Source organism: Meleagris gallopavo, chromosome 2 (genome assembly GCF_000146605.3).
Source record: "Meleagris gallopavo isolate NT-WF06-2002-E0010 breed Aviagen turkey brand Nicholas breeding stock chromosome 2, Turkey_5.1, whole genome shotgun sequence".
Taxonomy (NCBI): domain Eukaryota; kingdom Metazoa; phylum Chordata; class Aves; order Galliformes; family Phasianidae; genus Meleagris; species Meleagris gallopavo.
In genome coordinates, this window is record NC_015012.2 from 6,963,805 (window position 1) to 6,975,961 (window position 12,157).

Sequence of the window (12,157 nt, forward strand, 5' to 3'; positions counted from 1 at the left end):
TGGATGGGCCCTGGGCAGCCTGAGCTGGTGGAGGGCAGCCTGCCCACGGCAGGGGTTGGACTGGGTGGGTTTGTAACCTAAGTAACCTAAGTCATTCTGTGATTGATTCTATGATTGATTCCATGATTAATAATGGCTTTTTTGTTAATGTATTTATATAGCAAGAGGTCAAAAAAAAAAAAGCTTCATATTTAAAAGACACATCCTTCTTACTCCTCACCCAAGCATTTTGTGCCATTCACACAGTAATGTGGCAGCGCTGGTGCTGGTATCACTTAATGTGTGAAACATGCTGGCACAAGGAGGAGCAGGATGCCACATTTGGCATCACCGTTGCTGTCACAGCTGTCTGCGTTGTGACAGGGGAGAGGGGTCACGTGGAGGTGGTGAGGTCTTGTGCATCAGTCTAATAGATTGGTCAGTGACATTGCTCTGGGGCTTTAGGGGAGCAGTATCAAAACCCTAGTCTCATTTTATAGAATAAAGAGTGTGATAAAACTTAGAAAGGTGAAATACAGTTGCTGCACTTGTTAGTTTTATTTGTTGTATTTACTAAATATCATTCGTTACCTCATATAGGATAGTTGTAATTGTTACTGATCAGTATATATAGAAAAAAATCAAGATAGAAATTGATTGTGGCTTTAAAAAAATCATTTCAGGATACAGATCTCCTGCAACTACCTGTTTGGCTGGCCAGACTCCTGTGTGCTTTTTGCTTATCTTGCATGTGATATAAAACAAATACCATCTGTCATGCAATAACTTCCTTTCTCATTACAGTAAATGATAATACTAATTAGCTTTGCTTGGAATCTGTTAATATTTTGTACCCTTGCATGAAAGTAGTAGGACTTGGGCGTGTAGATTTGTGTGTGCTGCACGCCTGTTCAGTGTGCCACAGGGTGAATTATTCCAACAGCTTACTTTCACAAAGTGATTTTTCTCGTCTTTCTCTTCCTTACAACTTTCCAAGAGCTTCTGCCATGGGCAGCTGTAATGACTGACTGATCCTTTGAATGATTTTGAAGGCATTTTTGCAATCACTGGCAAACCCGCTGCCCTACAAAGCTGAGAGTTGTTCAGTAATCCATTGGGAAAGAGAGCTGTGGGGATTTGGAGAAGGTTTCCCCCAGCTCAGGAGCGCTATTCTCTCACTGGAAAGTTTCACCACCAAGACAAAAGCCCGCATGTGAGGTTTTGGAGCCCTTCGGAGCTAAGGGCCAGGTCTCAGTTTGCAGGGGTCCTGGTCTGCACAAGCAGGATGGAGCTGTTTCTCGTAAGCTAAATGAAATCCCACATCAGTGCTGAACAAGGGTCGCAGTGAAAGGGCCGCTTTGTTGGCTGCTGCCTTGTTGCTGGAGGGAAGCACGGAGGTGGGTGGCTGGGGTGTTGCAGGTGTCTTGGTTTTTCAGAAGTCTTTTTGCCTCTGAAGACAAACAAACAAAACTGCTATTAGTCTTTACTAGGAAGGTTTTTATGAGCTTTTGAGCTGTGCTGCAGGGCTGAAAGCAAACTGGGGCCTCAGCCCAAATGCAGCCAGTCTTTGTTCTGCCTTTATGGAGACCCAGAAAAGCAGTAAAGAACAAGAAATCAAACCAAAAGGTACCCTCAGCACTGAATAAAGACACGTAATAGCAAGAGTGCTTAATGGGACGTGCACATAGCACTGTGTGTGTCGTGTAACTTCCCTGAGCTGGCTGGTGGTGATTTCCAAATCACCTTTAGGGCAGGATTTCCTCCCCCCCTCCTGCCTTGCTGCCTGCAGCACAGGGCACTGCAGCGGCTAGCGATATGCTTGGAGTTAATATGATTCTTTTTCCTCTTTTTTTCTTTCCTTTTTTCTTTTCCTGAAATGGTGGATCAGCATACAAGCCAAGTGTGCTGCCGAGCTGGGTTCAGCAGCTTTGCTGTAGGTGTGAGTTGTCGTAACGCATGGTGTTGGAGAAGAACAGCCCTTTCTGGTTCAGAGGGAAGCTGAATGGCAGTATTAAATCCCCGTGAAGTATTATCATCCTGTTTAGAGAGAAAAATGTCCTGAAGGAGAGACTGTGAGCTTAACGTAAGGTAAAGTGCCGCAGGACACATGTGCTGCAGGACTGGGCAAGCAGTGCTGGAGAGAGGTGTGCTCAGATCAGTTTGATTCAGCTCCTACTCACAGATTCTTACAGATAATCTTACAGATTCCACTTTAACATTGGATTTGGTCAAAATGGCACAGATGGCATTTTTCTTGCTGATATTTTAATGAAAAAGTGTCAGACCTGCAGTTAAATGGTACTGAAATATCAAACTTTATTTTGCTGTAGCTCTGTGCGCTGAAAATGCTCTTTTTTTTTTCTTGCCTTGTGGTTTTGAGAGGAAGATAGCAGTTGTAATCTGCGGCTATTTCATCCTTGCTAGAAGGTTTGAGAACCAAGCAAGCATTAGATCAAGAAGAAGGGCTCCAGAAATAATAGTTTGTCATGGTGAGATAGGTGGTGCCCTATTTGCACAAGAATTGGTGAGAACCTGGAAGTGTTAAAGACAAGAGTTTGAATTTTGAAACCCTTTCAGTGCTTGTTTGGTGGAAGAGAGCTCAATGCTACTGCTGCTTGCTGCCTGCTGGTATCTATCCAGCAGTAGAGCCACACCTGAGCTCTCCATTGGGACGTCTGCAGGTGGTGATGAAAGGATGGAGGAGGACAGGGACCATGATGGACATAGTCTGCTGTAGGAGCATGAATGGGATCTAAGAATGAAGGCAGTGGGTGAGGAAAATAAATGTCAGGTTGGACCTTTGATGTGTGGTGGTTAGCTTTCTGCCTGAGACGTGAAGATCTCCTGGCTTTGTGAGCTGGAAGATCAAGAGGGGAGAAAGTACTGAGGTAACTTGAGGAGGCATTGGCATGGAATTTTAGAAATGATATTCCTCAAATACATCCTTGTAGTTGGCCTCAGAAAATCTTGTGGTGATAAGGTCCAGTGAGTAATTATGTTTTTCTCCTCATCAGTGTAGCTGTTCCTTCAACTTGGTTGACTCTTCCTTTGTTCAAGTGCAGTGGCCAAGGGCACCAACTCATGCTACCATCCCAGTGATAGGACAGTCTCAAGTTCTGGGCAAAGTGGTGATGGGTTGACGGTTGGACTTGATGATATTGGAGGTCTTCTCCAGCCTTTATAATTCTGTGGAAGTTAGTGAGTTTATGCTCTGCTTGACCAGCCTTGCTAGAGAAGAACTGTCACCTCTGAAAAAATAACAGCAGATGTTTGGAAGTGCTCGCAGGAGAAGGCTAGGCCCAGACATCTTATTCTTCCATCCTCATACCTGACAGGTGCAGTTTCCCACCCACCAGACAAAGGAGTTACTTGCCACTGAGTCAAAGCCAGATGTGTAACGAGGCTCAGGGCTTTTTCCCCATTGGCCTCGCTGCATTGCAGTTGTTTAAGTACCACAGACTTCAATAGACAGTGCTGGCTGCACTGCACCATGCAGTTCTGGCATGCTGCAGGAAAGCACTGCTTTTCCCTGTCACTGTGGTCAGTCTCTTAAATGCACGAATGCCTTGTAAAAGTTGGTCTATAGATAAAGCAGCTGTGCTTCAGTTATCACAAAAATAATCATTGAGACACTTCATTTTTAGGAGAATTTTCCATATCCTTCAGAACAGCAATTACACAATTTTTTTTTAAATATATTTTTCTACATATGCATGCCCACAAGCTATAATTTTTAAAGGGTTCCCCTTCCCTTCCAATAAAAGCAGCACGTGGCCTGCTGCTCTACCTTTCCTCCCTGGATTCATTATGGTTTTTGTTCTGGGTGGGGCCATCTAACAACCTGAGACAGCTCCAGCAGCAGCTGGCCGGCTGCCATGCAGCTGGGTGATCTGCAGATGCTTTCCTCTGCAACTCTTAACGCTACTGAAGACAAATCTGTAGGGTTAAGATAGCAAAGGACTCCATTTAAGAGCATAATTAAGAATGGTTTGCCTGAAAGGCGTAGCATGCAAGGCAATAAAGTGAGGGGAACTAAGGCTAATGCTGGATTCTCAGCTGCTTTGCTTCTACCTATGTGAAAGATGTGCATTATCTAACCCTAGTGACAGGATCTCATTAACAGAAACAAGCCAAATATTTTCACCCACCTCGTTGCTGCACATTCTGGAATAGCTGAATTGCTTGGCTGCCATCAGAAAGTGCACGGGGCAGGCTTCAGCGTGATTGCTTCACTTCGTGGTGCTCCAAGCCAGCAAGGTGCCCTGGGGTCTGCAGGCTGGTCCTGAGCTTGGGAGAGGTTGATGGCTTGCAAGTAGTCAGAGTTTTGGTGTGTTCTCATAAAGTTAAATCTCAAGGAAAATAAACAGCTTCTGCGCGAAGGAAGCAGGGTCCATATATGGTTCTGAAATATTTGAACACCTCCCTAGCATTTATCAACACTGGTATGAAGGACAGGAGTGTTGCCTATTCTAGGCCTATGGATGAAAACTGAAGACAAGATTTTGGGTTGAGGGAAGTCTTGAAAATTCAGTGTGTGCCTTCTGAGTGCTGATCTAGTGACTGCACCACGCTGTCATGCCCTAACCTTCACTTTTCCTTTCTTTCTTATATTTTCCTAAGTCCCTTGGCATCGATCACACATTGGGAAATGTGTGTCTGTGGCTGGAGCCCAGTAAGAGTGGGTCCAAGCTCCCAGGGTAGTGCAGCGTCACCAATAACTTGATCACATAGCAAAGTGTGCCAAGCGATTATATGAATGGAGCCAGAGCTGCACCCTGCTTACCTTGGCAAAGGTGAACCCTTTTGCGGGACAAGGTCCTTTTCTAATAAGGGGCAGAGGTCTTCTTGCTGTGATAGGGGGATGGAAACTAGCTTTCCTTGCTTGATAGGAAATGGCTCTTCAAACTGGGAGAATTGGTGTCATATCTGGCCACGCAGATGTTGAGCACATGGATAAAATTGGTGGTCCTGATGGCAGAGGCTGTAAAAGAGCTGTAGGTTGTGGTATCAGCCTGGATGGGAAAATGAAAAGCTGATGGCTTAGTGCCCCACCACAATGTGGTTATAATGGGCAGCGTTTAGATCAGAGCAACTAAGTTATACACATAGGTATCCACCAGTATGCAAAAATAACTGTGAGCAGATAGAGAAATCACTGAGAAGTGCAAATGGAAGTGCAAATTATTGGTGGAAATTACAAAATACTGAGTAACTCCTGATTTCTTGATTTTATTTATTTTTTTTTTCCTTTAAATGGATGATTTCTGCAGCAAAGTAACTGAAGACAGCATTACTTCTGGGAGAGCCAGAGGCTCCCGTTGGGGTAGAAAATGACACAGAAAGCTGCATTGCAGGTGGCTGGTTGGAGGAGCAGCAGTTTGTCTGGATGGCTTTTGCAGATGGATGGGAAGGAGGTTATGTCTAAAGCCTTTTACCTCAGAAGAAAGCTTGAAATTTAATGGGACTTCTCCAGAAGTCCAAGGAATCAATGTAAAAACAACGACCAAAACGGAGCCTTGGAAGACAGGAGATGGTTGAGGCAGAAAGGCAAGGTTGGTTTTATTTGTTCTTTATCTATATAGACCACATGGGAAGGAAGGGTACACAGAAGAAAACACAGAACTGGTTGGAAGCAGCTCAGTTTTTACACTGTAGAAAATCAGCTGGAGTGGTTTACTCAATTCTGAGCATCGGGAAGCCAAAGGATTAAAGTTGCCATGGATGAAATCTAGGAAATACAAAGGTAACTGGATACCTCTGTAGGCATGCTTGCCTTATTTCCTATACCAGAACACTGTGTTGAGGACTCAGATAAAAAATATTGTTAAAAACTTAGTTTCTTAGTTCTGAGAGTGCATGGCATGTGCCAAGTGCAGTGCAGGTAGCATAACTGAATGTTCTGAAAGCTTTCTATCAGACTGCTCGAAGTCCTCAGAGCAGTAGAGATAAAATTTCAGCATGTGTGTGCTGTGCTGAGAGTTTAACAGCTTTCATTGTGTAGATACAGCAAGAAGGAAGGAGCATCTATAAAATAAAATGGGCAAAGGGGGAACTTCAGGGTATTTTTTGCCAGATTGGTCCTGCTGCTGGAGGTTGGCCCCAGGCAAGTCCCCTTGCACCTCTTGATCTGTCCTCCAAATGGGTGCAGGTTGAGCTTTTCCCTCCCGATGAGCTCCCCTGGGGGCCTGGAGGTAGATGCCCCATGGTAGAGACTCTTTGTGACCTTTCATGATGAGCAGCTTCATCCAGAAATTTGTTGTTGTGAGCTTATGATGTACTGCCCTTTGAAAGCCCTTCAAAGAGCTGTGGAGCTTCTTTTAAAAGTATGGCATGGTTCTCATGGTCCTGATGACCTGAGCTGAGGTGATTCCTGTTTCCTTCCATCTGAGGTACCAGCTGGAGTCACAGTTGTGTTCTTACAGCAATGCTGTTGTGGTTAAGGGGGAATTTCTGAGGGCCATCTTCCAGGCTCCATTTGGCTCCCTTGAGTTCCTGGGTTATGTGAGTTCCATGGTTTTTCCACCGCTGTGGAGACCAATTCCCTTACACATACCATGTGGGTGTCAGCCTTGGGGCTCCACTTGGCTCGTCCTGCTCTCCTCGTCCCCATCTCTAATGGCATACCACGGGTTGTTTGATGTCTGTGTTGACATTGGGAAACTCAGTGGAGCCGTTCCTTGTCGTTCAGTGGGTCTCTTCACTATGGGGTCTTGAGCACTCAAGACCACGCATTGCAGAGGCGGATTTCCATCTTGGCCACAAACTCTGCAAATGCATTGCGATCGGATCGGTGCTGCCTAAATACCGCCCTCAAGAAAAACACCCTGATGAGAATGTGTGATGCTCACAAAAGGTTCTGTTTTGTTTTGTTGCCATTGCAGTGACAGCTATATTGTGCGAGTCAAAGCTGTGGTTATGACCCGAGATGACTCCAGTGGGGGATGGCTGCCGCAAGAAGGAGGCGGCCTCAGTAGAGTTGGCGTCTGCAAGGTCACGTACCCAGAGGGCAATGGAAGAAGTGGATTTCTAATCCATGGTGAAAGGCAGAAAGACAAACTGGTAATAGAACCTAATTCAACTTTTGTCTGTTCTTATAATGAGAATTATCCCGTATCTGATGCTATTGTGTTCTTGTGCAAGATTTAAAAAATAAAATAAAAAAGGACATGTACAGATAGAGCCAGATTGTACGAAGCAATCCCATCCTCATCTAGAAGGCTATTGCCATCTCTCACTGTCCGGCCGTCATGCTGCCACGAGCAGGTAAATTTTCAGCATCCGTGTGCAAAGCACCCCCCTCTGATTCCTTGAGAAAGGGCCTGCGTTTTTCTCACATCTAGCAGGGCTATGTGAGAAGTGAATTGAAGTGTAAAGAATCCATGAAGCCAGTCACATTGCACTGAGTAATGCAGCGCAAGACTTTAAAAATGGCAATGAATTATTTATGCTGCGTGCTGCTCAAGGTTCGAACAAGCAGGGTGAGAATATGAAGACAAGTTGTCTCTTATGAATTGACGCACTCGGTTTCTTCTGGTAGCTGTTTAGCTGGAGGAAAAAAAAAAGATGCTTTCCTTTCCCGTACAAAGCAAATTAATAAAGCCTCTTCCTTTTTTGCAGAGTCTGGTTTAGCTGTTGTATTTTGTTACCGCATTTTTATATATTCGATTCTTCTGAAATCCACTCTTATGAAGAGATGGGCTGGCTTAAAAATAGGCTCCCCACACAGGCTCAGGAAGCTGAGTGCTTGGGAAAAAGTGTATATATATCACTTGAGATGGAAATGGCCCTGCTTTCAAAAGTTCTGGTGTTTTAAAGCTGTTTAAAGTGCAGCTCATCTTTTGCGTTAGTGTTTTGCTTAGGATGCTTTTTTTTTTTTTTCTTACATTATTTTCAAGCAATGCTAATGGTTTGGGGGAAACAGGGTAAGATTTAAAAGCTGTTTCTGTTCTCTTTGAGCATCACCCTAGAAATGATTTTGGCACAGCAGCGTGGCTGGGCATGAGGGAGGAAAGAGAAGTGGGGGAGTGTAATAGCACCTCCTAAATCTGCCCCAGCGAAAAGTACCTACTCAAAGCCTAATAAAAAGATGAATGTGTGATGCTTATGAGAACAATTAAAGGATCTGGTGTTTATTAGTCATAATTTAGTAGGGAAGGATGTGCTCTCTACCAGCATAGCGCGAATGACTTGGCTTGCTTTTGGGGAGAGGAAGGCGCTGGTTGAGGCTGAAGTGGTGACATCTGTGTCGTTGGTATTGTCACTTGGGAAAAGTGACTTTGCTCCTCTCCTTTTCCCAGGTGGTGCTAGAGTGCTTCGTGAAGAAGGACCTGGTGTACACCAAGGCGAACCCGACCTTCCACCACTGGAAAGTGGACAACAGGAAGTTCGGGCTCACTTTTCAAAGCCCCGCCGACGCTCGAGCCTTTGACAGAGGCGTGAGGAAAGCCATCGAGGACCTCATTGAAGGTACCAGGGCGTGTGGAAAGTTGAAGTGTGTTCAAAGCAAGGAGATGGGAAGATGTCAGGGTTGAATATCAGTCCTTGGGCTTGGAAGTCTCTTTGGTACTTCCAAGCGTGCCAGGCAAGCTCACTTCAGAGAGCTATGTCTCTTCATTCCTTCAGGAGAGAAGGGATTTAAGCCTAAGAACTCTTTCATCCTGTCTGATCTGGTCTGCCGTGATCTCACCCGTTAGTTGTTGTGTGGTTATGACTGCTTTTTCGATAGGCTGTGCTTTCGTGTTAGGGACAACAACAGCCCAGGCTCGCCTTTATGTGTAACCGAATCTACTTACACTGAGTCTTTGTTAAATCAGCCGAGGATGAATTCCTGCACGAAGCTGAATTAAAACTTTGTTTTGTTTTTGCAGTAATTACTTTTGTCTGTGTCCGCTTGGCTGAATGGCTGTGCTTGAAGACTTTGTTGTTTGTTGGGTTTTTTTTTTTTTTTTGGTAATTCTTTAAAAATGCATTTGAATTGCCCATGCTTTGAAGAGGTCATAAATTCTTCCTCTTCACATCTCGCTGCAATCAGTCGCAATACAGCTATAACCCAGTACTACTTGATTTTATTTACATGAAAATTGATTCTCTGATTTTTAGCCATCCCACTTTATGCAGGGGCTCAGTGCCCTGTCCTTGCTTTACCATGTAACTGATAGGTACAGAGTGGGAATTAATCCTCCATGGCTCTTTCCTGCTTTGAGGAAGGATCTTTTCAACTACTGGCCATTCGCTTTTTCCTGTTTGTTTGTTGACCTGAACAAATCATGGCTGACCCTCTGCTTTCTTCCTGCTTGCTAACACCGGGAAGCATTTTGATTCACAAAAGTGACATTTTATAGAAATGACACATGGCCAAGCAACATTTAAAGATTTTAGCTCCATTGTATCAAGTAGTATTTTGGAGATGCACCCAGTGCATGGCAACTCCTATTCTTCTCTTTTTGATCCATTTTACAGTGGAAGTATTTAAAACCAAGTTCCTCTGCATCTCAGATACTTCAAAATCAGCAACTCTATATTTATCACATTAACAGCACAGACTGATCCTCATGAATGTGCTCCTACTTAACTTCCAAATAAGGCTTTCTGAATGAAAAACAATCACTGGCACGTGCACACACAGTGTCAGGCCGTGGCTTTCATTTGCTGTTCGTTTTTTGTTTGCTTCATAAATTCAGCAGGTAGTATTAAGCAGGGCAAACTGCATCTGAAGCTTCATGAAATCACTGCTCTATCCAGTAGGTTATTTCGTGTTGCCTTGAAAGTCTGTAAGTTTTGTGCACAAGTACAGTAATCCTGGGCAGCTTTGTAGAGAAAATCTAGATTTTTTTTTATTTTTTGTTTCTTTATTTTAAAGGTAATGTAGCAAACTGCTTGAATGTTTTCACATTACTTAGTGTTTTAAGTGGGCTTTCACACTTGGCTCTGCATATCTTTGTGGTTACGCAACTGAATGCAGCCAAGGCTGGTACAGTTTAGCATTATATAAAGTACAGTATTTAGGAAAAATTTCCAGAATGAAGGTGCTACAAAGCATTTAGCTATTCTAGTTAGGGATGGGATGTGGCTGCAACCCAGTATAATGAAGCATCTCAATGAGGGGGCACCCATGGGGTGAGAGGAGACATCATGGGCCAGAGATGTAGGATACAATTTCCCACTTTTTGAGGCAGTTGCGAGTATTTTCAGTCTTTTTTTATGGCTTTATGCATTTCAGTTCCTTTCAGATACATTGCTTACATGGGAAAAGATGAGATGAATAGCTGATAGCAGAGATGTTTAGCTGTATTTAATAACTTGCTAATTTACAAGAAGGAAAAAAAAAATCAAAAAACTTTCTTTTCAAAGTAAGGTTTGTTTTTCAATAAAAAGTAATTTTTCTGCCCCAATTTTAGAGCATTCTTGAGGAACAACTCATGAGTGGTTTCTTGACAGCTGAGGATCTGGCCCTAAGCACCGATCAGCTCGTAGCTTTACTGTTCTTCAGAAATGAAAGCATTCTGCAACTGGAAATGCTGACTGCTATTTTTAGCAGAGTTAATTAGCATTGGCAGCCGTGTAGTTACATGTCAAGAAACACTCTCAGATTTTACCTTTCCAACCCAGCTAACAGCAGGTGATTTTTCTTCCCAAAAAAAGCCACTTTTTACATCTATCCAACAAAAAAGTTGTTAGACTCCAAGCATTCACCAGCCTGGTAATAATCACAATTGGAAAAGTTGCATGGAAGTGTCATATTTAAAAAAAAAAACTGTTTATTTCTAGGGTCTACTACTTCCTCTTCAACGCTTCACAACGAGGCTGAGGTTGGCGATGATGATGTCTTCACAGTAAGTGCATCTCCCTTCAGGTCATTCTCCTTTGTGCTTTGAAAGGCTTAAGGGTTTTTTTTTTGTTGCTGTTTTATTACCTGGGTTTGGCTTCCGGCTTTAATTACGTTTGTACAGTGGGTGTGTTTTATTTGATGGAAGCATAAACCCTGCAGAAGGTAAACTTCTGCAGGAATGTTGGGTTTCTCTCGATCTGCCATCGCCACGTGAAATGCATGACAGAGCAGAGCAGATGTTGTCAGGGCTGGAAGTGAGCAAGTAATGTCCTTCCAGTTTAATATGCCTTGGTCTGAGTCGTTCTTCTCCATATATAAGTAGAGTAGGTAGCTGCTTCTCAGGTGTGCAGTCAAGGAAATGAAGTTCTGAAAAACTGCCTTTATTATTGGGAACAAAAGTCAACCTTGAAGGCGTTCTGTGCGTACGTGAAGGTAGAAAGTTCAGACAGCAGGAGGAAGGCACACTGGTATGCGAGCTACACAACCAGTGGGGCTGAAGGAGGAGTGAGTTGCTCATACTGAATTTGTGGTAATGTCTGAAATGTGTTTTGGAGCTTTTTTTGAAACAGCAGCACCTACTGTTCCTGCTGCAGTTGAACACTTTGAAAAGGAGGAGGAAAAAGAAAAACCACAATAAAAACAGTGAATATGTCAGATGAAATTGTAATCTGATCACTGATATTCCATGGACTGAAAAAAACAACGCTCACAATGAATACTTTGTTTATTACACTTATTTACCTGGCTCCACTCACAACCCCCTTCCTTACAAGATAAATGCCCTCGTTGTGTGGTGCAGGTGGGAGTGGGCTAACAGGTGGGATGTCCTCATTCAGGTCCTTCTCTGGGACACCCCTCTGCACTTCCAGGGAGCAGGGCAGGGCTGAGGATGGGGAGAAGTGCTATCCATCCAGCCAAAAGGTGGCTTTGAAGGCCAAGTGAGACGGCACAGGACAGGGTTTTGTGCTGTGCTCCCACCCAGCTGCTGGCACATCATCTGGCCCGTCCTTTTGTCATGGCTCCAGAGGCAAACAACAGCAGGCAGGGTTAAAAGGTGACTTCCTGTGCTCGGCAGAAAACCCATCATAAGCAGCTGCTTCCCAGCTACCTGCCAGGGGTGATTTATAGGCGCAGAGTCGGGGGAGGCCCTGCTGGAGCCAGGCCAGTTTACCAATTTGTGCTGTTTTGTCCCCAAAGCAGGGCTCTTTTGTTGTTGTCAGAGTGAGGATGGTCCCTGAATGCGTGGGCATCCACAAGCCAGCTCTCACTGGGTGAAGCTTGGAAATGTTCCATGTTAAAGCAGTGAAAACCAGCCTGCAGAAAGAGCAAAGGAGATCTTTTTTTTTTTTT

General features: G+C 44.1%; 1 protein-coding gene across 1 annotated transcript in view; it reads left to right on the plus strand.

The window, feature by feature from the left end:
• Positions 1-12,157, plus strand: part of SPRED2 (sprouty related EVH1 domain containing 2) — a 29,712-nt gene that overhangs the window by 844 nt on the left and 16,711 nt on the right. The window contains exons 2-4 of the mRNA XM_003203690.4: positions 6,861-7,038; positions 8,277-8,445; positions 10,747-10,811. Of these exons, the coding sequence (XP_003203738.1) occupies positions 6,861-7,038; positions 8,277-8,445; positions 10,747-10,811 (412 nt within the window). The remainder of the gene's footprint in view (positions 1-6,860; positions 7,039-8,276; positions 8,446-10,746; positions 10,812-12,157) is intronic.